Below are 24,802 nucleotides of genomic sequence, written 5' to 3'. Positions count from 1 at the left end.
ACCATCCTGGGAATGCTGGAAGGGCAGCTGTGACAAAGCCCGAGACTTCCAGTAGATTCAGAAGAGTGGGTTTTGTTAATTTTCCCCGCCAGTGTTCCACGTGTGGATACACTGCACCTTTGTGGGTCACAGGCTTTCTCTTTAAAATGGATAACTAAGGTGCTTCAGAGCTGCCTAGCCACCACCGCCCATGGAGCAGCTCTGTCATGAAATATCCCACTTCCCGGGATTCCCCACGGATGCTCTCTGATGTCCAGCAATGAGAAAGCCACATGTGGTGTTAAGTATGTTTCAAACACATGTGCACTTTAACCTCCCCGCAGACCCCTACAGGGGTGAGCCCCAATCCTCTACGAGAGGAATAAGAGATCGTTACTGGGCATTTCCTTTTTTTTTTTTTTTTAAAGTAAGCTCTAGGCCCAACGTGGGGCTTGAACTCATGACCCAGAGATCAAGAGTTGCATACCCTACTGACTCAGCCAGCCAGGCACCCCCAGGCATTTAAGTTGGGTGGTCGAGAGGGGCAGAGTGTCAGAGAAGGATGCCTGGAGGGAAGGCCAGGGAAGACGACCTTTATCAGGTGAGCAGGGAAGGGCAGGCAGGAAGCTGTCAGGTATTCAGAAGATAAAGAGAATCCCCCACCTCACCACCTCAACTTGGAATGGACAGGAGTATTGCTAGAACCACACAGCTCGGCTCTGTCATTACCTAAATGGGATTTCTGGAGGGGAAACTGGACCACTGATGGTAATTTCTATGGAAAAATACTTTTCAGTCACTAATGAACTTACAAAATAGGGTCCACCCTTATATTGCTAGTAGAAAAATGAAAACCACGATAACACTCCCATCCCTCACCTCCATGTCAAGCTTATTGACCCAGATGGGCAAGTTGGAATAGGAGTGCAGGTTCAAGTCGTCCACGGCTTTCTGAACTCTGTTCAAGATCTCTGAGAAAGTCCTGTGATCATACATGCAAGTCTCCAGGGAACGGACTTCCAGGTCGATTTTTTCTTCTATTATTAGCAGATCATCCACCTAAAGGAAGGCACATTTATTATTTAAAACAGCCATTCACTCTATTCCTTTATGCTTGTGTACATTCTTCTCAATGAACAAATATTCACGGTAAAGGAGTTCTTTCCATGAATAGCTAATCCTATCTGTTGGTGTAAGAACACTTATTCCCACTCCTGTGTTTCCACAGAGGGAAGGAAAACGTATGGAAATGATCAAGGTCTCCCCCTTACTCCCTCCTGCTCACAGGAAGGGTGACCTCTGAATGAGAAGTCTGCTCCGCTCAGTGCCTTCTCTGTCGCAAGCGCCAGCCTGTAGGCCAGACGGCTTACGACCATCCGGCTATGCTAGGGTCTGGGAAGCAAGTCTAGGTCTAGGGGGACTGACGGCCAGAGCCCCATTCTCCGCGTAGCTGTATCAGTAGTAAAGCTCTCATTTTGCTCCGTCAGACTCCCGTGTTCTTCATCTCTCCGCTGGTTTCTAAACTCAGTTACCTAACGGCCTTCCCAGAGCACCATCAAACAGCACAGTAAGTAGAAGGGCTTCCTCTCCCCTTCAGCTCACACGGCCCAATGCCACACCCGTCGGGAAGGCCTCCTGTGGGAGAGCTACCAGGTGAACAGAGTGAGCTGTCTCCGCGTTCAGTTCACTCCCAGGGAACAGGAGATCAACGCACCTTTTCCTGGAAGTTGAAGACGGTCTCCGCCAAGCGCTGCACGTAGGGGTCGAGCTTGTAGGATTCCCACACCAGCGCGATGCCCTCTGCGATCAGAGCCTGCACCTCCTTCTTCAAGCCGGCCACCAGAAGGGAAATGGTGTTGCGCTCCTCCACCTTCTCACAGGTCCGCTCGTAGGTGCGGACGCTCTCGATCAGCGAGATGGCAAACGGGTAGAGCTGGTTTGCTTGATGGGCCTTGTTCACAATCGCCAGCGGGACTCGGAAACCAAGCCACTTGAGATTTCGAACTTCCTTTGAAAGCGTGATGATCTCGGGAAGGAAGTTAACTTTCAGCTTAAGGACGTTTCCAGTTCGGCCGCGGACCCGGGTGCTTTCGATGGTGAAGATGCGCCCCGAGACGCCCAGGTTGCGCTGCTGCACCTTCCGGGCCCAGTCGTCGAAGATCTCCTGAGTGTTGAGCTTCATGCGGAAGCTGTCCCCATCCTGCTTCAGCTTCTGGCCCTCCACGTGGTTCTCCCAGCCCTTGCCCAGCACGTCCTCCACGCGCTTCATGTAGGCGCTCAGCTGGCGGTCGATCTGCTTCGCCCAGATGATGGAGCCCGACACCGGGGGCAGGTCGCGCACATGGCTCATCTTACACGCCTGACTCTGTGGGTACTGAACCTTGAACTTGTCGTGGAGAGACTCAATGTCGTCTTTCACGCGCTGGATTAGCTGGGTCTGGTACTCGCGGATGGCCCCACGGATGTGAGGCCTGACGAACAGCGCGTTGAACCTGGAGAAAATCCTGAACATCTCGTTAGCGTTCTTGGCTGTGCCAAGCTGATCCCTAAGGCGAGCGGTGATCCGGGTCTCCACCCTGTCGATCCGCTCATCGTATCTCTTCATGGCGGCCTCCCAAGCTTCCGTGCCTTCCTTGGAGACGTCTAGCCCGTCCACTTCCTTGACGTTCTCGTACGCGAGGTTGACCTCCTCAATAGCATTCGCGTCTGCGGCATCAAAGAGAACCTCTGCCACTTTCATGTCCTGAGGCTCGGGGACTTCTCCTTGGTTCTGCTGTGCGACTGCCGTGACCTGAAAGAGAAGGATTCGTGACAGAAAGGTTGACGGCACAAAGACTGCCGTTTGGCTGTGCACCCGGAGTGCAGCCAGTCTGCTCTGTAAGTTTTTAACTTTTAGCCAAATGTTTTAGAACCACAACTCAACAAGACCACAAAAAATACCACAGAGTATATTCTAACTCTGCCCATAAAGATCTACTGACAATGTAGTTTTGGTGCCTGAGAAGCTAAAATAACATGTTAAAACCTGGGCTTTGAGTATTTGCCTCTTCAGTGTTTTGTCTACAATTAAAACTGCACTGAAAAGCTCAGGAATTCAGAGGAGAGCTATGTGCAAACTCGGTGTCCAACATAGTCTTTGTTTTCGATTCTTTTTTTTTTTTTTAATGATTTTCCAGGTTTATTTATTTATTTAGAGAGAGAGAGAGCGCACACGTGTAAGCAGGGGAGAGGCAGAGAGAGAGAGAGAGAGAGAGAGGGACAGAGAGAATCCCAAGTAGGCCCCGCACTGTCCACGCAGAGCCTGATGCGAGGCTTGATCTCACAAACTGTGAGATCATGACATGAGCTGAGATCAAAAGTTGGACGCTTAACTGACTGAGTCACCTAGGTGCCCCTTCCTTTTGATTCTTAAAACTTTAATTATAATTCGTGGGTAAATACCTCAGCAGAGGGATAGACAGATAAACGCTCAGTAAGAGAGAAGAATCCCCCATTCCACTCCCTGAAGCCCCCCCTAGAGAGCAGAACAGAGCGTGAGCTTTACGTCAGGTGTCAGACTTCCACACATATCTCCTGCCCACACTCCCACAGAATTATAAAGCCAGGTGGGGGTCTTCATCTGTGTCCACAGATGTCTTGGATGAAATTTAGATGGTCTGGGAATTTGGGGGAAATTATCATCATTATTTTCACTAACCCCTAACTAAAATTTAGCATTTCCTATAATTATGAATACACACAACAGTCACACATAGTCCCTTGAGGTTCTGTGGCTTTGTCACCAATAAAGTGCTTCTTCATTATGTGTGTACCTATCTTTTTTTTTTTAATGTTTATTTTTGAAAGAGAGAGAGAGACAAAGTACGAGCAGGGGAGGGGCAGAAAAAAAGGGAGACACAGAATCCGAGGCAGGCTCCAGGTTCTGAGCTGTCAGCACAGAGCCCAACGTGGGGCTCAAACTCATGAGCTGTGGGATCATGACCTGCACCGAGGTCAGATGCCCAATCCACTGAGCCACCCAGGTGCCCCTATATCTTGAAATCCTGCTCATGCTCATCACTTCAAAATTATGGTATTAATATGGCCCCTCACTAGATCTTGCTATTTTAAGTGTTCATAGAGGAGCACACAGATTACTAGATTTTATTAATTTAATTAATAAATTTCTAATTTATTGGTAATTGTTCCTTTGTAAACTCATACATTTTATTTTCTGCATTTAAGAACATTCTAAGTATTCCTAGTAACGGTAGTATGAGGGCAAAAACTGAACAAAATTATTAAAAGTAGTTTTTTCAGGACAATGGAGAAAAACCAAAGGCAGCCAACAAAGGCAGAAAACAGATGTGTTTTCTCATGACAAAGGGCTACCAAATCAGATAAATAACAGCTGTTGGCCTTCTTGCCCGGAGGTGTTCCCATCCCCAGCTCAGGCAGCGAAAACCTGCACTCTGCACTTTGCGGTGGGAGCAGAACAGCAATGTTTCAAGGGGAGATTCGGAAAATGGGAGAGCCTGAGAAGGGCCGGCGTAATAAATTATGGAGACCCTCGGGGAGCACTGTTAAGAATGGACAGTCTGGGGAGATTTACAACTTGCTGTCAACCGAGAATTTTATATCCAGAGACACTATCCTTCAAGTATGAAAATGAAATATTTTTCCTGATCGACAAAAAATGAGGGGATTTGTTGCCGGCAGACCTATGGAACAAGAAATACTAAGAGAATTCATTTAAACTAGAGGGAAGAGACACCAGACAGTAACTCAGGTCCACGAATGAATGAAGGGAACTAGACCAATGATAATATGTGCACAAATGTAACAGATATATGTATTACTTTTCTTCTTCTAATTTTTCTAAAATGAATGTGACTGTTTAAAACAAAACTTATGGGGCACCTGGGTGGCTCAGTCGGTTGAGCATCCGACTTTGGCTCAGGTTATAATCTCACGGCTTGAGAGTTCTAGCTCCACTTTGAGCTCTGTGCTGACAGCTCAGAGCCTGGAGCCTGCTTCAGATTCTGTCTCCCTCTCTCTCTGCTCCTCCCCCACTCATGTTTTCTCTCTCTCTCTCTCTCTCTCTCTCTCTCTCTCTCAAAAATAAGTAAACATTAAAAAAATAAAAAATCAAACAAAACTTATAACACTGTATTGTTGGGTTTATAGCACATAAAGATGTAATATACGTGACAAGGAAGAAACAGAGCTGTAACGGTATGAGATTCCTATAGTTTACTGGAAGTAAGAGTGTATACATACCATGATAAGGATGTATACTGTAATCCCTATAGTATCACCAAGAAAGAAAATTCAAAGAAATAAAGCTACGAGTCTATAGAAGAATTTAATATACTAAAAATAACACAAGAGGAGTGGGCAGAGAAATAGAGGAGCAAAAAGTGAGATAAGCAGGAAACAAATAGCAAATGGCAGCTCTGAATCCAACCATATCAATGACTACATTAAATGTGAACAGACTACTAAACACTCCAATAAAAACATTCTGAGAACGTATTCATGCACATGTAAGTTTATCATTAATTTTACTGATATAAAGGATATGTACCACATGACTTACAAATAAAAAGAAAATGTAAATGACTTCTTAAAATATGTACGCTAAGAAGTACATGGGAAAAAAGGGTTAAGAGACCCCAGGCTATCCACTCTCATCACTTTTGTTCAACACAGTGTTGGAAGTCCTAGCCTTAGCAATCACACAACAAAAAGAAATAAAAGGCAACCAAATCGGTAAGGAAGAAGTCAGACTTTCACTACTGGCAGACAACATGACATTCTATGTGCAAAATCCAAAAGATTCCACCAAAAAACTGCTGGAACTGATACATAAATTCAGCAAAGTCACAGAATATAAAATCAACATACAGAAATCAGTTGCATTTCTATACACCAATAATGAAGTAGCAGAAAGCAGAAAGAGAATTCAAGGAATTGATCCTATTTATGATTGCACCGAAAACCATAAAATATACAGGAATAAACCTAACCAAAGAGGTAAAAGATCTGTACACTGAAAACTATACAAAGCTTATGAGAGAAATTGAAGAAGATACAAAGAAATGGCAAAACATTCCATGCTTATGGATCAGAAGAACAAATATTAAAATGTCAACAGTACCCAAAGCAATCTACACATTCAATGCAATCTCTATCAAAATAACATCAGCATTCTTCACAGAGCTAGAACAATCCAAAAAAAAAATGTTTTTTAACATTTATTTATTTTTGAAAGACGGAGAGAGACAGAGCATGAGCAGGGGAGGGGCAAAGAGAGAGTGGGAGACACAGAATCCGAACCAGGCTCCAGGCTCTGAGCTGTCAGCACAGGGCCCGATGTGGGGCTCGAACTCACAAACCACAAGATTGTGACCTGAGCCACAGTCAGACACTTAACCAACTGAGCCCACCCAGGCGCTGCAACAATACTAAAATTTGTATGGAATTAGGAAAGACCTTGAACAGCCAAAGCAATCCTGAAAAAGAAAACCAAAGCTGGAGGCATCACAGTTCCATACCTTAGGCTGTATTATAAAGCTGTAATCATCAAGAGAGTATGGTACTGGCACAAAAACAGACACTCAGATCAATGGAACAGAATAGAGAACCCAGAAATGGACCCACAAACAAATGGCCAATCTTTGACAAAGCAGGAAAGAATACCCAATGGAAAAAAGACAGTCTCTTCAGCAAATGGTGTTGGGAAAATTGGACAGTAACAAGCAGAAGAATGAACCTGGACCACTTTCTTATACCATACATGAAAATAAACTCAAAATGGATGAAAGACCTAAATGTAAGACAAGAAGCCATCACAATCCTAGAGAAGGAAACAGGCAACAACTGCCTGTTTTGACCTCAGCTGCAGCAACTTCTTACTAGACATGTCTCTGGAGGCAAGGGAAACAAAGGCAAAAATGAACTACTAGGACCTCATCAACATAAAAAGCTTCTGCACAGCAAAGTAAGCAACAAAACTAAAGGCAACTGACAAATTGGGAGAAGATATCTGCAAATGACATATGAGGTAAAGGATTAGTATCCAAAATCTGTAAAGAACTTATCAAACTCAACACCCAAAAAATAAACAATCCAATGAAGAAATGGGCAAAAGACATGAATAGACACTTTTCCAAAGACATCCAGACGGTTAACAGACACATGAAAAGATGCTCAACATTACTCATCATCAGGGAAATACAAATCAAAACCACACTGAGATACCACCTCACCCCAGTCAGAATGGCTAACATTAACAACTCAGGCAACAACAGACGTTGGCGAGGATGCAGAGAAAGGGGAACACTTTTGTGCTGCTGGTGGGAACGCAAACTGGTGCAGCCGCTCTGGAAACCAGTGTGGAGGTCCCTCAAAAACTAAAAATAGAACTACCTTATGACCCAGCAACTCCACTACTAGGTATTTATGCAAAGGATACAAAAATGTTAATTTGAGGGGGCACATGCACCCCAATGTTTAGAGCAGCACTATCAACAATAACCAAATTATGGAAAGAGCCCAATGTCCATCGACTGATAAATAAGAATGTGGTGTGTGTATATATATATATATATATATATATATATATGTATATATATATATATATATACACACATATATATGTATATATGTAAATATATATTTATATATATATTTACATATATACATATATGTGTGTGTATATATATATATATACATATACATATATGTGTGTGTGTATATATATATATACGTAACAGTACTACTCAGACATAAGAAATAATGAATTGTCTCCATATGCAATGTGGATGGAGCTACCGTGTATTATCCTAAGCAAAATAAGTCAGAGGAAAGTTAAATATCATATGATTTCACTCATATGTGGAGTTTCAGAAACAAAAACAGATGAACACAGGGGAAGGAAAGGAAAAATAAGACAAAAACAGAGAGGGAGGCAAACCATAAGAGACCCTTAAATACAGAGAGCAAACTGAGGGTTGCTGGAGGGGAGGTGGGTGGGGGGATGGGCTAAATGGGCGATGGGTATTAAGGAGGGCACCTGTTAGGATGAGCCCTGGGTGTTATATGTAAGTGATGGATCACTAAATTCTATTCCTGAAATCGTTATTACACTCTATGTTAACTAACTCGAATTTAGAAACAACAACAACAGACCGAGGCTGGAAGGAATCAGTACTAGAACCAAATCTCTCACATGTAAAATAAGGGGCTAACACTTAAAACCCGCACACACATCAGTAAGTGAGCACTAAGCAAAAAGATGCCGAGGATTCATTATTAACAATGTACCCAGGGGTATCTGTGTAGCTCGGTCGGTTGAGCGTCCGTTTTTGGCTCAGGTCATGATCTTGTGGTTCGTGAGTTCAAGCCCTGCGTTGGGCTCTCTGCTGTCAGCGCAGAGCCCGCTTCGGATCCTCTGTCCCCCTTTCTGCCCCTCCCCCACTCTCAAAAATAAATTAAAAACCGTTAAAAAAAAGATGTTCATTAAAAAACAAAACAAAACAAAACAAAACAAACCACAATGTACCCCAAATAGCAGGCACTCCTAATGCAGTGAATAAAGCTTCTTGGATGCCATGGTTTCTAGACTGGATTCCCCAACGTTTCACTACAAGAAGTTTTCAACTGCAAGAGGGCTGAAAGAATGACAGACTGAACACCCAGATGCGCCCACCTAGAGTCTATAACATTGGCTATATATTGGCTTTGACATGTATTGGCTAACTTCTCAATCCCGTCTGCATATAGTTGGCCCTTGAAAACACAGGTTTGAACTGCGGGTTCATTTACACGTGTTTTTTTTTTTTTTTAAATAACTTTTTTAATATTTATTTTTGAGAGAGAGAGAGACAGAGACAGAGTATGAGTGGGGTAGGTACAGAGAAAGAGAGAAAGAGAGAGAGAGAGAGAGAGAGAGAGAGAGAGAGAGAGAGAGAGACACAGAATGTGAAGCAGGCTCCAGGCTCTGAGCTATCGGCACAGAGCCCAATGTGGGGCTTAAACTTACAAACCATGAGATCATGACCTGAGCCACAGTTGGAAGCTCAAGCAACTGAGCCACCCAGGTGCCCCCACACGGTTTTTTTCAATCCAGCACAGTATATTTTCTTTCTGTTATGGCTTTCTTAATAACATTTTTTTCCTCTAGCTTACTTTACTGTAAGAAAACAGTATATAACATATATGATATACAAAATATGTTAATCAGCCCTTTTTGTTATCAGTAAGGCTTCTGATCAACAGTAAGCTATCAGTAGTTTTTTGTTCTTGTTGTTGTTTTTGAAGACTTTAGTTTTAAGTAATCTCTGCACCCACTGTGGGGCTCGTATTAACAACCCCGAGATCAAGAGTTCTATGCTCCGCTGACTGAGCCAGCCAGGCGCCCCAACAGTTAACTTTTTAGGAAGACAAAAGCTACACGTAGATTTTCGAGAATACACAGGGAGTTGGCACCCTTAACCCCCATGGTGTTCAAGTGTCAAGTGTGGATCAGTCCACACTCTCTTTCTGCACTGGATTTTTTTAAACTGGTTTTTAATGTTTATTTTTGAGAGAGAGAGAGACAGAGCATGAGCAGGGGAGGGGCAGAGAGAGAGAGGGAGACACAGGATCCAAAGCAGGTTCCAGGCTCTGGGCTATCAGCACAGAGCCCGACACGGGGCTCGAACTCACGAACCGTGAAATCATGACCGGAGTGGAAGTCAGACGCTTTACCGACTGAGCCATCCAGGCACCCCATCTGGACTGGATTTTTTAAAGGAAAGAAATTGTTGAAGAAAAAAGAAAGGTGAATTGAGAAGAAAAAAAAAGCACGTCCAAAGAAAAGGAGTCATTTAATTCTTTTAATAAATCTCAGGTATAGGAAGGCCCAGCTGGCTCAGTCAGAAGAGCGTGCAACTCTTGATCTCAGGGTTGTCAATGTTTGAACCCCACGCTGGGTGTAGAGAGTACTTAAAAAATAAATTGTAAAAAATTAAAATAAATAGGTAAGTAAATCTCAGGCATATGCAATCATTATCTACATTTTGCAAATGAGGAATCTGGGAAAAGGCTTAAAAAACATGTCCAAGTCATACAGCTCGTTAAACGGTGGAATTAGGATTTAAAACCCAGGAAGTCTGGCTCCGGAATTCACGCATTTTGCAGGGAGGGAAGAACGGGAGGAGTAGTAAGACTGAAGGTACAGAATCCCTACATCACCGACAGGACAGGGATAGGATGCAGAGGGAACTACGCAGGCACCTGGTGCGAATCAGAGGGAGCAGTAGTTCATTAGCATTCTAAGAAAAAGAAAGAAGGGGTTCTAAAAACCACCCATGGATGCAGTTTTAAAATGCGACGCATACCTGTGGCCTCAGGACCCTGACAATGACAGCTCTCAGCTGTTCGTGCTGGCGTCGAAATTTCCTCATCTGGTCAAGGCGAGCCTGAAGCTTCCTGTGGGCAGGGTTGATTCGCCACACCATCTTTAGATTTTCTTCCCTTTTCCTTTTGACGATGTCTCTCAGTAACACCTGAAGCTTCTCGTATTCATCATCCCAAGTCTGAAAGACTTCAAAGCATGCGACCATAACCTAGGATATGATTTTAGAAAGGAGGCTTATTATTACAGCCGTGTTTTCATCTCGGTGCCTGAGGCTGGTTTTCTGATATATTAAAACTTACTTTTTCAAATTCCTCATAAGCAACATGCATCAATTTTCTGGTGCCCAATACTTTGAGTAACTGAGAACTCAAGTCTCTTGAAATTGCTTCCACCAAACGCAGTGCCCTCTGAATGGGGTATTTTGTGTTTCGGATCTTTCTCAGATGGGTGAAAATGGCAACGAGAGCCTGCCTTATTTTGTCCAGCTCAGTGGCAGACAGTAAGTCGTTCAGAGGAAAATCCTTCATCAGGGGGTTATAGTCATTCACAGTCTCCAAAGCCTGCTTTAGACCTGGATTGACCAAGAAACAGTCAATGGTTTGCATGTAAGGTAACACAGGTATAACGTAATGTTCTATGTCAACCACATCTTAATTTAAAGAAAGTGATACAACGAAGAGACTACTGCTTACAGCTTAATACTGGGTAAGGAAACTGAAACACAGCCTCACGACGGAACACTTTCATGTTGCTGAAGATTCAGTGACACCGAAACCATTTATATTTGAAAAAAAGGAACATGTTATTAACAGGATGATCCTCTGTTAATGAATGGACGGTCTCACTGTTGCTTTTTTAAGAACATCAGTCAACTCATGCATACGTTAAAGGCCGTGGGTGATTTCTTTTCTTGCTTTCTATACCATCGAAATGTTCTATGAATAACATTAAGATTAGAAGAACTACAGTGTTATCATCCTTGGGAACACTAAAACGAAAATGTTACACCCACAGCTCAAGTGAAGGGAGTGTGTTACGGACACAGAATCACAGAAACACCTGGGTCCTAGTCTACTTTCTGACTCCTCTAACATTAAGATTTAAAAAAAAAAAAAAAAAAAAAAAAAAGGGAAGAAGTAAAAGTTTCAGAGGTATATCTAAATTTCAAGGCATAACCTTCAGCATTACTGAATGCTCAGGTAACATGTGCAGTGTGACCAAAGCAACTAGAAGGTTTCTACCTAGAACCTCCTCTAACATTTCAAATGTGGGCAGCACGCCTTTTTTTGGAGGGGAAGGAAAAGAACACGACAAAGACCGCAGCCCTGGCTCCTTGCTCTAACATTCCCTGGTGGGTAGAGCTGGAGAGAAATGCCCAAACATGCCCGGTCATGCAAACAGTTGAGTGCCCAGAGTGTGCCAAGACAACGTCACTCACACTGCTGTCCATTCAGAAAACTAAATTCGTCTTGGCCACTTTTCAGAACAGGGAGAAAGGCTGAACAGGGAAAAGGGGCAGGTAAAAGAGGAAGAGAAAGCACCAACCAGCTCTCCTTCCACAGCCCTGTGGCCAAACAACTTCCGCTTAATGTCAACCGTCCCCCGGCCTGGATTGTCAAAAGCACACTTGACTTTATGCTAAAAAAGTACTGCTTACTCAAGAAACCAAGTAACTGAGAAGCAGGAGGGAAACTCCCAAGGCTCTCTACACTCAGGTCTAGAAATTGGCACATGTTCTCACGACTCCTGAAGGGGCAGGAAGGTATGTGGGAAAATTACTGTCATTACCTAGAACTGGGGGAAAAGGAGACAAGATACAAGAGAGGGAACAGGGAAGATGGTCCATTCATTGATTTTCACTGGAATTATCAGTATGGTCTCACAAAAGCCAGATCAATCTCTTACTGATCACATCATTAGTTCCAGCGTTTACCTGTGTCAGTGTCAAAACTGACAGTGGCATGGAAACGCTTGCCATGTTTCAAGATATCCAGAGTAAGTAGGACTTCTGGGCTCTCTCGTTTCTCCTGTATGCGGTACAGTGCACGTTCCAAGTTCAACCAAAAACTGATTTCCTGCAAGGCTGTTCCTGAGGCAGGGTCTCTATCAAGTTTGGTCACCTTTAAAGATAAATAACGTTCAAGAGTATTCACTATTTTTAAATAAAAGTAGAAAAATATCATTAATTAAACTCCTGCATTACAACTGAATTTTTGTATTTCAAGTAGATTTTCTTCCGTCAATTGTAAGTGGCTTAACTTGAAAGCAAAGGTATAAGACAGCTGAAATCAATGCTCTCTCAGGGCGAACATTTAAATAACCACACTGTCCCCTAACCATTCTACCTGGGCCAACGTCAGCCCTCGGTTGGGCATTCCCAGGACAAAGGGGAGCACCGCTAACATCATCAGAGACTTTACCTCAATGACAAAAATGCAGGCCAGTTTCTGAGAGACATTAAAAAAGAGTGAAGTACTTTACATAATACATTCAACACCGTGCTCTTACTTTCTGAATTTCTCGGATCCAGCGGTTAACTCCTGATTGTAATTGATTGAGAAAAGTTGGGTCTTCGACCTTATCTCCAAAGTCTGTAACTTTTGGCTTTTCTCCACGTTCGTAACACTGTTTTGCAACATTTGTAATAATGGGATGAATTGGCAGGCTGATCTCTGGAATTTCAATATTCTGCTGCAAGTGAAGGAGTCCCATTTCAAGTTCTGCAATCTTTTTTTCAACGGAGGGAGCCATTTTATCACCATCCCTAAAAAAGTTAACAAAGACTCCAAACTTAGTGTGCTGTTGGTCTCCAAAGAGACCCTATTATTTTAAGTCTGTCAAACATTAATAACATGCATCTTATTAAAGCAAGAGATTTATGTCCTTTTGGAATATTAGCCTTGCCTTCCCAAGTCCCGAATTTTACATTATCTCGCGTGGTCTCCTGAGAACACTCAGGGAAATAGGACATTCAAACCAACAAAGGAAAAATGGTTTTTACCTGTCTGCCTTGCCAGACTCTCTGATATAGGACTTAAAGAAAGGAGCCACCGCATTGCTAATGAAAGAATGCAAGGTTTCATACGGTGAGTCTTCGCTGAGTGTGAGGACCCGAAGCTGAGAAGACACTGGTTTGTCTGCATCAATTACTGGAGTGCGTTTAATGAATGCCAAGCTAAAAGAAAGCAAAAGAAGAAATTAGAACAAAGAGCCTCACTCCTAAATAGTTTTGGTAACTGTCGCCCTTTCTGTATCGCACACAAATTAAAAATTCATTTGAATGTTGTAATTTAAAAATCACAGTAAGAATAGATCAGATTGTCGCTTTTCTGACACTGAAATACATTGCTTATCTTTCTTTACTCGCTTATGTGAGAACAATCGATCGAATCAAGATTAAGGTTTTGGCATGTGACCATGAAACCAGGCAAAGTCAATCTGTCCCATATGTAAGGGTTGAGTTCATAATCTTGGCCTCACGCAAACGAACCTCCGTAGCAACTGCAAGTTACAAGCCACGACATAATTAACTCTGATCTTATGCTAACTTGTACCATTCGTTTATGGCACTAAGTCACATGTCGGCTTGAATAAACAAAAGCCACCCACAGGTTAAAGTGACAAGAGGGCATTCTGGGCCGTGCACAACCTGGCCTAAACCAACTCTTCCAGTTCTATCTCGTTATGTACCCTCTTCCTCACCCAAGACACAACCGAGAACAGATGTCCCATTCTCTAAACATTATGCACCTCTGTGGCTTTGCTTAAGAAATCTACATTCAGCTGCTGAAATTCCAAGGAACCCTCAAAACCCAATTCCAGCATTACAACACTCTGGGGTCTCCCCTAACCAGAATCACTCTCTCCAATCTCCTTGTTTCATGGTATTCTGCACTTCTAAGATTTCGCCAAGCAGTACACTCAGTTGTGTGTCTGCCAAGCCAATCTTCCTCCCAAAAGACCACAAGCTTCTTGGGAACCAAGTTTTCTCTGTATACCCACGGCCATATCTTACACATAACAGGTGCTCAAAGGTAGTTACATTAATAGTTCAAAAAAATAGCATTTGAGTTTTCTGTTCCCAGGCCAGTACTTTATACATAACACTTTATATTATTCTAAAAAGTCACTGAAGTTTCCTGCGGTGACACACTGAAAAGGAAGACGTCTTAGTAGCATCCCTGCCAACAATGTACAAACCGAAATCTAATCACCACTAGTCTGTGCTTATCAAAAATGTCAATGTCACGAAAGACACAGAGTGAGATTCTGGATCAAGGAAGTTACTAGAAGGGACATTATTGAGACAATTTGAATATACACAGTACATCAAGAATACTATTGTACCCATACTTCATGAATTTAAAACTTGTATGGAGGCTATGAATAGGAGTATCCTTGTTCTTAAGACATACACTGAAGTATTTAGGAATAAAGGAGCAGGTTGTCTATAACTCTCAAATGGTTCAGGAAAGAAAACAATAGTGCAAACGGGGCCATGTTAACAACTGATATCTGATATCAACTATATATAATTCATGCAACTCTTGTAAGCTTGAAATTATTAAAAATAAAAAGGTTTAAAAAGCAAATACAGTATAAATTAAGCATTTACATATTTAAATTTGGATATGTCTACTGGAGTGTAAATTGGCACCGCTCTTCTAGAAGATTGGAAAGATCTGGTTACATGCATTAAGATTTTAATGACACACTGCATCTTAACCGGTAATGCTTTCTTTCTTTATACTAAGAAAAATCAGACCTCCACCTAAGAATCTTTACTAGGTTTTTACTAGTTATTTATAATAATGAAAATGCAGATATAATCTCAGAATTGTTATTATATACATTAAATACATTTATGGCTCAATACTAAAATGGATGCCATGACACAGCAATTAAAATAAAAATATTTTAGAGTTTATACTGACTTGGAAATCCTCTGAATTTCAATATGTGAACTCAAAGATACTGATTTAAAGAGCAGAAATCTCGAGTGTTTTCGTAACGTCTTCGTCTAAGTCAGTTAAGATCTATATTCACGTCTCACAAGCTTATAATACAAGCAACAGTGTATTCACTTTACTCACCTATTGGACTTAACTCCATAATGAATGTCTATGTTGATATTATAGGAAATGAATTCTTTTTCTTCTTCGCCTTCATCACCAACATCCTCTACAAATCACAATAAATATTGTATCAAGTCACCATTACCAATTTTTAATTTATCAAAAGCTTAGAGAATGATTAGCCTCACCCTACTGCAACCTGACATTGAAACACCCACATGACTTTTTCCTTCCTCCCCATTTTTTTCCGAATCCTGACCCAGGCACTTTGCTGTGCAATCCTGGGCAAGGTAGTGAACTCCCCGTACCTCTACTCCTTTTTCTGTGAGTCCAGCAGGCACTGGCGCACCTGGGTGTTGGAGGTACCAGAGCAAGGTCTGGCCCTGGTAAGATAGCTCACCACCCCTCCCAGCAGTCTCACCCTCGCCCTCCCAACACAGAAGGAGCTCTCCACTCTGTGCACTCCATTCATAACCCAACACTCACTACATGACAGGTGTTTTATCAAATAGTTTAGGTATGTCACACATCTAACCCTCATGACAACCCCGTAAGGGTTGGCATGACTATTATTACCCATGCTTTCCAAGTAAGAAATTTAAGTAAATTGCCCTCAGACACCTGTCCGGAGAACTCCGAAGTTTGTAATTCCAAACCAGGGGTCCTCCCCAGTCCACGGCCTGCCCAGTCCCTCATCAAGCCCCACCCAGGGCAAACACCCGTCAAGAAAACCATTATGAAGGAACATCCCCAGGGTCACCGAGAGGCATTCCATTCACCCAGCCTCCCCTCTGCTCAGATACCACTTTTCAGAGCCTGCTCCGGGGCTGATGTATGGATGCATCTTACTCCCCTACTGTGAGCTCTTGTGGGCAGGGGCCATGCTAGACTCGGCTCTGCAAACACTAAGCACAGCAGTCATCTTATTTTTATTTTTTGATGTATGTATTTATTTATTTTTGATAGAGAGCAAGGGAGGAGCAGAGAGAGGGAGAGAGAGAGAAAGTTCCAAGCAGGCTCCGTGCTGTCAGCATACAGCCCCACGAGGGGCTCAGTCCCACCAACCATGAGATCATGGCCTGAGCCGAAATCAAGAGTTGATGCTCAACCAACTGAGCCACCCAGGAGGCTCATTATGCAGCGAGGCCATTTTGAAAGGCGTACTGGATGGGGGGGGGGGGGGGGAGGCTGCCTGGGTGGCTCAGTCGGTTGAATGTCCAACTTTGGCTCAGGTCATGATCTCATGGTTCCTGAGTTCAAGCCCCACATCACCTGGGCTCACTGCTGTCAGTGCAAAGCCCACTTCAGATCCTCTGTAACCCTCCTCTCTATGCCCCTCCCTTGTTAGAGCACTCCCTCTCAAAAATAAACATAAACAAACAAACAAACTTACTGGAATTCAAGCTTAATGGAATAGTTAAGATAGCTCAAGATGCACGTAAACAAAATGTCTAAATAATTTAAAAACCACAATTGAGAAACTAAAATTTGTGGGGTGCCTGGGTGGCTCAGTCAGTTAAGTGTCTGACTCTTGGTCTCTGCTCAGGCCATGATCTCAAGGTTGGTGAGTTCGAGCCCCAGTGCGGAGCCTGCTTGCGATTCTGTCTCTCCCTTTCTCTCTGCTCCTCCCCTTCTCTCGGTCTCAAAATAAATAAACTTAAAAAAAAAAGAAAACCTAAAACTTGTAAGAATTAGAAATAATCCAAACCTCTAGATCTAATACTAATGCACTAGTTGCCTAAATGCTCCAGGTGAATTATCTTTGCAGCAACACGGAACTGCCTAAGCAAATGCCAACGACAGACAGGGAACGTGTGGAGTAGCGGTGTTAGCAAAGTGACTGCCTAAGGATTAACATGATGTATGCAGTTCACCTTTACTTGGAAGTCATGATGTAATAGCAAAGGCAGCAGAGTTAGCTAAGTGATCTTAGAAAAGTCATGTTTCTTCCTCCGGGTTTCTTTTTTTTATTAAAAAAAATGTTTTTAACGTTTATTTGTTTTCTGAGAGACAGAGCATGAGCATGAGCTGGGGAGGGGACAGACAGAGAGGGGGAGTCACAGATTCCGAAGCAGGCTCCAGGCTCTGAGCTGTCAGCACAGAGCCCAATGCGGGGCTCGAACTCACAAACCGTGAGATCATGACCTGAGCTGAAGTCGGATGCTTAACCGTCCGAGCGACCCAGGCGCCCCTCTTCCTCTGGGTTTCAAATTCAACATGTAAAATGGGCAGAGGAGGGGTGGAAATATATGTGAAGGGGATTAAGAGTACACTTACTATAAACACAGAATAATGCACAGAATTGCTGAATCACTGTATCGTACACCTGATAACACTGTATGTTAACTACACTGGAACTGAAATGTAGAACAATAAAAAATAAATGCAACGGACAGCAGAAGGGGGAGGGTGGGGTATTAGGAGGTCTACACAGGTTCTTTAAGCACCAAAAACTGAAAATCTGGGTCTACAGGGTCTGAGCAAAAACTGTTTACCTCATTAGCTTTAAGGTGAAACAAATACAAAGGTTATATTAGAAAATAAAAAATATTAGCATATCTGTCAAGAAGACAATAACTTCCAAAACATTACTTTTAGTATAATTTTAGGAAGGGAGAGGAGGTGGCAAAACAGTCTTGTACGCCAGGTAATTCCTAGCTGTTTTTTAAACCTGACTAACTTAGGGGGGAAAAAAAAGAAACTAAACAAATCAATCTGGTTTAACTCCCAAAATGTGGATATACCACAAGATAGGACAGATCATACTGCCTGAAACCAACCACACATATGATTGCCATCTCTAAAATCCAACCCATGAAACAGAGCATAAGTAAATACTCTCAAACTAAAAGAATTGTCAGGGTGGTAGGATTATGAAATATTTCCTCTTTCAATTTTCTGAACGCTGTTCTAGGATTTATATAAAATATGTATCATCAAAATAGCATTCCAACAATATCTAGAAAATAAAAGTAATATTCAAAAATCAAAGGAAATTACTGACATAACTAGACACGCAACTTTGAATAATTTCTTTCTCTGATACAAGATTCACATCTATACAAAATAAAATCACACAGAAAACGTGTCAACTGGATGCAGCATCTGGCCACACTGCCTGTACTTCCTAACGCAGACAGGGTTAAAGGAAGCGGGCACCTCGCCAGGCGATGAGTCACGGCCCAGCTCCTCCACGACACTGCTGGGAACGCCCAGCTCCCAGCCCCACACCAGGGCTACCGCAATGCGACAGAACCCCGCCTGAGCTCAGGAAGGCACGCCCAAAGACCCCGTCCTCACACAAGGGTATCCGATAGGCACCCTCTACTGCTTTGTTGAAACCCTAACTTCTCTTGATGATAATAATTTATGGAAATCATAGAAGACATTTTGGATTCGTTTTTTAATGCTTATTCTCCACAGAGATCAAATGCCCGATTCTTAGTAGAAAGAACTTATACCATTGTTTAATAAACTGCCAACAAAGAATTAACCTTTTTGCCTCCCTGTAAATTATTACATCTTCCAAATAATAATAGTTTGACACTCTACTTCTGCAGAAACATTTTTTAAAATTGTTCAGACGAGGAGAGAAAGATCATGGATAGTTAATTCTTAACAACAAAGAAGCTATTAATCCTGCTATATTTAGAAGCTTACATACAAACATAATCTGCATATTTTAGCAGGCAATACTGCTTTCAGTAAAGTTTGAATCAGTTTCCTAATGCCGGGGAAGTTACTGGTTAATACACGATGGCCCAACACTGTACTGCCTGCTAATACGTTCCAAGAATCAAAGTACCAATACAGAAGTGCTGAGCTTTGCTACATGGGTTCCTTTGCTACAAGCTGTATTAGTACATATTTAGTGACCTGCGCACGTGTCTCGGGTTAACTTCTGAGTTGTAGAGATGTTTAAAACATCAATTAGCACTAATCTGTGTATATTTCTACTGAAAGACTGGTTTAATGTAGTTCAAACCAAGAGTGATTTGTATCATTACACTGTGATTAGGTGAGCATTATGTCTCATTTAACGAATATAAAAAAACGTGCACTCGATTATCTTAAGACTCACCCTTCCTCTCCTAGGGGGACCGGGTATGTTTCACAAAGGAAAAGGAGCACAGCAAACTGGTAGAGGGACAGGCGAGGCTGCCCCACTCCATGGGTCCGTGGTCACTCCCTCAATTCTCCCTGCCCTCCCACCTTCCCCCAGCCACAGGGCAAGCCCCGTCCCATCCAGCAGAGGCAGTGGCTGTTTTCCTTGGCTCAAACTACCAGGCTGCTTGTTACATGTTCCTGGTTCTGCTTATCTTTCATCTTCTTTTCCTCTTAAAATCCACAACATACGAGCACCAGATTATTTGGATTGATCACTATCACACGTTCTCCCCCTTTTCTCTCACATGTTTGCTTCAGCTCCCCCTTTCCAGCGGCTGATGCTTTTTCCTGTCACCTCAACATCCATCACCCCTTCGTCCTCCTTCTCAGGGGCTGTGACTTCTTTGCCACGACCACCCCATGCTCTGGTGTGAGGCTCAGGGCATGGTGGGAAAGTCTGAGTTTTCTCTCGAACCTGAAGACTTCCATTCGGAACACCGTTAGAAATGTAAAGGGAGGGGCGCCTGGGTGGCTCAGTCGATTGGGCGTCCTGAGTCTTGGTTTTGGCTCAGGTCATGATCTCGTGGCTTCTGGGTTCAAGTCCTGCATCAGGCTCTGCGCTGACAGTGTGGTGCCTGCTCGGGATTCTCATTCTCTCTCTCTCTCCCTCTCTCTGCCCCTCCCCTGCACGCTCTCTGTCTCTTTCAAAATAAAATAAAAAAGAATAAACGAAAACTGAAATGTGAAGGGAGGGGCAAATCCCACATAACACCCTATGATGCTGGCAAACAGACTTTCCCTCCATCTTTACTTTTTAAGAAGAAGTGATGACATGGTTTGTCCCCATGCTGCACATGATGTCATTTCCTATGCTACACTGCATTCAAACTTATTTTGGCTGCAGACTGGTTTGTCCTACAAAGGGTGCCCACCTCCAGCGTGACTGCACAGGACAGCAGGAACCCAGGCTGAGGGACAAGACAGTGTGGTGTCCCAGAAAATCCTTTCTGTTAATTTCTTAACCATTTTACTTTACCATTTGGAGGAATAAGCAAAGGCCAGAAATGAATACTTTTTAGTCACCATTTCTTCATCCTTTAGGGAAATTAAGTCCACAGAAAAATAATTTTTAAAATCCGCAAAAACATTCCCCATGAAAACCTTCCACACTGCCGTATCTCTAAGAAGATGAGTACTGCAAGAATTCTAGCTTTCCTTCACATTCTTGTCCTTAGCCATCTCTGCACTAACGAAGATGTAAAACCCCTAAATTACGTCTTTTAGGATAAACTGGAACCCCAACCTTAGGAGCAGTGACCAAAGGCAGTCACTGTTCTCAGTCTTAAAGTTCCAAGGCTAAGACACCTGAGTGTAAACGAAACCCAAAACCCACAGCACCAGATCCGAGCCTGGTCACCAACAAGCTGGAGCCCGCAGACAATCCTGGCACCACCAGCTGCAGGCTGAAGCGTCTCTCACCTGCTTCTACCTTTACCACCCAACCAAAAACGCACTTCAGGTGAAAACTGCCACAGAACATCATTAAATCTATAAAATGCCTATTAAGTGATGAGCACCTTTCTGGCTCTAATTTTCGAAGTACGCTAGGAAGAAAACAATTTCCTACAGGCCAGGAATTACAGACAAGAGATTCTGTTTTTCGGATCAGGAGCTGAAATTTGATATTCCTCTTCCCACCAACTCTCCAATCCTTTCAAAGCAGCAAAATAAACTGCTAAATTCACAACCTTTATTCCACACTTTAAGGAATACTGTACTCTAGCAGAAAAGTTTATAGCTAGCTGGGGTAGTTAAAAAATAGATATCTTCATATAAAAATGCTTCCGGAGCGCCTGGGGGGCTCAGTCGGTTAAGCATCTAACTTCGGCTCAGGTCATGATCTCAGGGTTTGGGAGCTCCACCCACATCAGGCTCTGCACTGACATTTTGGAACCTGCCTGGGATTCTCTCTCTCCCCCTCTCTCTGCCCTTCCTCCACTCACGCATGTGTTCTCTCTCTCAAAAAAAAAAAGAAAAAAAAAAAAAACGTAAAAAAAAAGAAGTAAAAATAAATGCGTCTATATTCAATTACAAGTGTTTGGAAAATTCTTTCTATAAAAAGGGGGAATAAAAAAAGGGAATAATAAAAGCAATTTCCCCTGTTCACTACATCAGGACTTCATTCTTGTTGATGGTCTTTACTCAGTTTAAACAATTCAGATCTGTTTTCCACACTATGAAGCAAACCTACTTTTTCACTGCAACTAAGTACTGGATGCTCACATTTGATTAAATGTACAAAGGCTGATGCTAACTCAAAAATCACCCGGAAGACAGCCCTCCTTATCAAGTGCCCGGGTCTGTACTGATGTCTAAATACCTTATGCTAGTTTAGTCAGGATGCTAATAAGACTGATGGGACCATATACTCTTTCTTCAAATTTTTTAAATGAAAAACAAATTAGAGACAGGTTGAATTATTGGAAGTATTTTTTATTTTTATACATACAGTAATGAGGTAGGATTTCAATTTTAGACACCCTCATTCCTTAGTCAACGCTCAAAAGTGCAAGTCATTATGGAGCCAAGATTTGGATGCTTGGACTGAAATATGAAAATATGCCATCAAGAAAACAGATGATCTGCACAAGAAAGCGTACTACAGAAATAGGGCTTCCCAATAATTTTAGCAAAGTTTGGTTCCAACGTTTGAGAAAAGCCAATCTAGAAGCAAAAACTATTTTTTTTTCCATAAAAAGAAACGGAGACCCAACGTAGAAATCACCAATTTTCATACATAAACTGTGCAATGAAAATATGATCAAGAATTGGTCAAGGTCAAACTACTCAAAATACAGTAATTTAACACAAATTAAGACACACTTTAATAAAATAATGTATATTCATTGAAAAATGACCAGAAGGACAGATTCCAAAATGCTGGCAGTGGTTATATCTGGGTCGAAGGACTCCGGGTGATTTTTTTCTTTATCTGTACACTTTAAATTTTCTATCATGACTAAATACACACTCTTCCTGAAAAAGAGTAGGTGGGTGAATTTTTTTTAACACTAGTGGTTTCCATGCTGGAAACATAACCCTAAACATAACAGAAAACCCTAAACAACATTAATAGTCTAAAAAATACCTCGGAATGGCTCCTCTGCTTTGAACACTCCATGTGAATCTAAAACATACTCTTTCACACACTCTGACCCTCCCACCCAAGCAGAAGCTACAATGAAGCCTCTCTCGAGTACCCAGAATAGCCTTTGAAAGAAACAAACTATCAGAAATAAACATTAGCGTGGGCGCAGGGGGGGGGGGGGTGTCTGGAGACAGGTAGCGAGTTCTGTTCTTGACAGACACGGACAGCGGGTCTTGGGACAACACAGAGCCGCCCCGCAAATATTTTCACACGGTGGCCAGCCCCTCGGTACCAGGGTTAAATGTACCCGGACACCCGAGTTCCTAGACGGGCGGCGCCACACCCAAACTGTGCCGCCAGATCTTAGGGGTCCTAGTGAGTCCAGAAACTCTCCCTGAAGACAAGCTCGATTCTCAAGATGAACCTAGCCGCCTTTGAGGCTCCTCCCTATTTGAGGAGACTGCTGGAATGTGCAAGCCTTTTGCTCCCTGTCCCCAAGTGAGTCTCTCTTTAAAAAAAAACCTGCAAACTAGACTCAAATGTTACAGGGTCATTAAGGATCACCTAAGTACTACAGTGACCCAAGGGTGTGATTAGAGAGACCCAGCAGTGTCCTGGCCACCGAGATGCTGAGTCTAGTCCAGGCAGGGGAGTCGGCTGGTGACTTTGGGCGCGTCACTTCGCCTGAGCCTGTTTGCTGGCGTGTGAAATGGGGCAATACGCCCAGGCGGCAGGGACGCTGTGCGGACCGAGAGGCAGCCCTGGGAGCGCGCATCCACCCTGAACAGGGATGCTCCGCGCCGGGCCCGGGCCGGCCCTGTCACTGCGTGGGCCTCAGCATCTGGCTCCGACAGGGCAGGGCCGTGACGCCCGCCCGCCAGGGCTCCCCCCCTCCCCCCCCCAGCTCCGACCCCTACCCCCAGGCTGCGCACGGCTCCGCGGGTCTGCCCCTGACACATCCCTCCCGAGGCCGGCCTGGCGCGGCCACAAATCGAAACCGAAAAGCTCATGTGACATTGGAGGCCGGGATGCGGCCTCCGCCCGCGCTCAGCCCGGGAGACGCTGTCTCCACCCAACTCGGCCATCTTGAGGCCCGGGCAGACAAAGCGATCCCATTGTTTTGGGTGACGGCTAGACAGGGAGCACCCTCGTCGTTCCCCGCGACCCGGAAGGGGGCACCCCCGCCACTCCCGCCTGGCAGGGGGTGTGGCGCCGGCCTCGCCGGGCGGCCTCTGGGCCCCATCCCGCGGGGCGTCTGCAGCCCCGAGGCCGCTCCCGCCCCGGCCGCGACCCTCCCCCCGGACCCCGACCCTGGACCCCCCGGGCCCCAACGCCCGGCCCCGCACCTTTGAGCGTGGATCGCTCCACCAGGACAGTGTGGACCTGAGGGTCGGACAGGAACTTGCGCATCTGCTCCAGGGCGCTCTTCTCCTCCAGCGCCGCCTCGAGCGCGGCCGGCGCCTCGCCGCCATCCTCCAGCAGCAGAGGCACCAGCTTGCGCAGGTGCTTCTGCAGCACCGACACGTCGGCCACGTTCTGCACGGCCGACACCTCCAGGCCGGCCGAGCCGTCCTCGCCGCCGCCGCCGCCCGGCTCTGACATGGCGCCGCGCTCGGGACCCGCAGGGAGCGCTGGGCAGGCGGCCGCGGCTCCACACGAGAGCGAGCACCGAGCCGGCGAGCGAGAGAAACGGGCACCGGAACCCGACCGTCCGCTAGCCGCGGCCGACTGAGGGGAGCGGACGCCGGCTCCGCCCTAAAGGCCGCCGCCCGCCGGTCCGCCCCGCCCGCGACCCGCCGCCTCAGCCACTAGCGCCCGCTCACCGCCCCGGCGTCACGACGTTGCGCATGCGCGCGGGCGGGCCCCGGCGACGCCGCCGCGCAGCCTTCTGGGATCTGTAGTCCCCATGCTGGGCGCGTCCCGCGTTTCCCGCATCGCAGACCCTGAAGGTGGGAACTTGGCTTGGCTCGTGGGCGGTACGGGGTGGTCAGGGACTGTATCTCTCTTGTTCGGTGCTGTGGCCGAACAGCCTGAGACACTCCATAAATATTGAGTAAATGGTGTTAATGACGACAGCTAACTTTTTTTTTTTTTTTTTTGAGCAGTTAG

The 24,802-nt window shown here is 44.3% G+C and overlaps 1 protein-coding gene across 1 annotated transcript in view; it reads right to left on the bottom strand.

Annotated features, from left to right (window-relative positions):
- Positions 1-24,435, bottom strand: part of DYNC1H1 (dynein cytoplasmic 1 heavy chain 1) — a 76,930-nt gene extending 52,495 nt beyond the window's left edge. The window contains exons 1-9 of the mRNA XM_042990573.1: positions 24,040-24,435; positions 15,457-15,544; positions 13,365-13,538; positions 12,872-13,127; positions 12,297-12,483; positions 10,663-10,934; positions 10,344-10,571; positions 1,694-2,770; positions 859-1,038 (exon numbers count right to left, since the gene is read on the bottom strand). Of these exons, the coding sequence (XP_042846507.1) occupies positions 859-1,038; positions 1,694-2,770; positions 10,344-10,571; positions 10,663-10,934; positions 12,297-12,483; positions 12,872-13,127; positions 13,365-13,538; positions 15,457-15,544; positions 24,040-24,295 (2,718 nt within the window). The 5' untranslated portion in view covers positions 24,296-24,435. The remainder of the gene's footprint in view (positions 1-858; positions 1,039-1,693; positions 2,771-10,343; positions 10,572-10,662; positions 10,935-12,296; positions 12,484-12,871; positions 13,128-13,364; positions 13,539-15,456; positions 15,545-24,039) is intronic.
- Between the last annotated feature and the right edge of the window lie 367 nt (positions 24,436-24,802).

Source organism: Panthera tigris, chromosome B3 (assembly GCF_018350195.1).
Source record: "Panthera tigris isolate Pti1 chromosome B3, P.tigris_Pti1_mat1.1, whole genome shotgun sequence".
NCBI classification, from domain to species: Eukaryota; Metazoa; Chordata; class Mammalia; order Carnivora; family Felidae; genus Panthera; species Panthera tigris.
The sequence above is the reverse complement of the archived record's forward strand: the minus strand, read 5'-3'. Positions and strand labels throughout refer to the sequence as shown.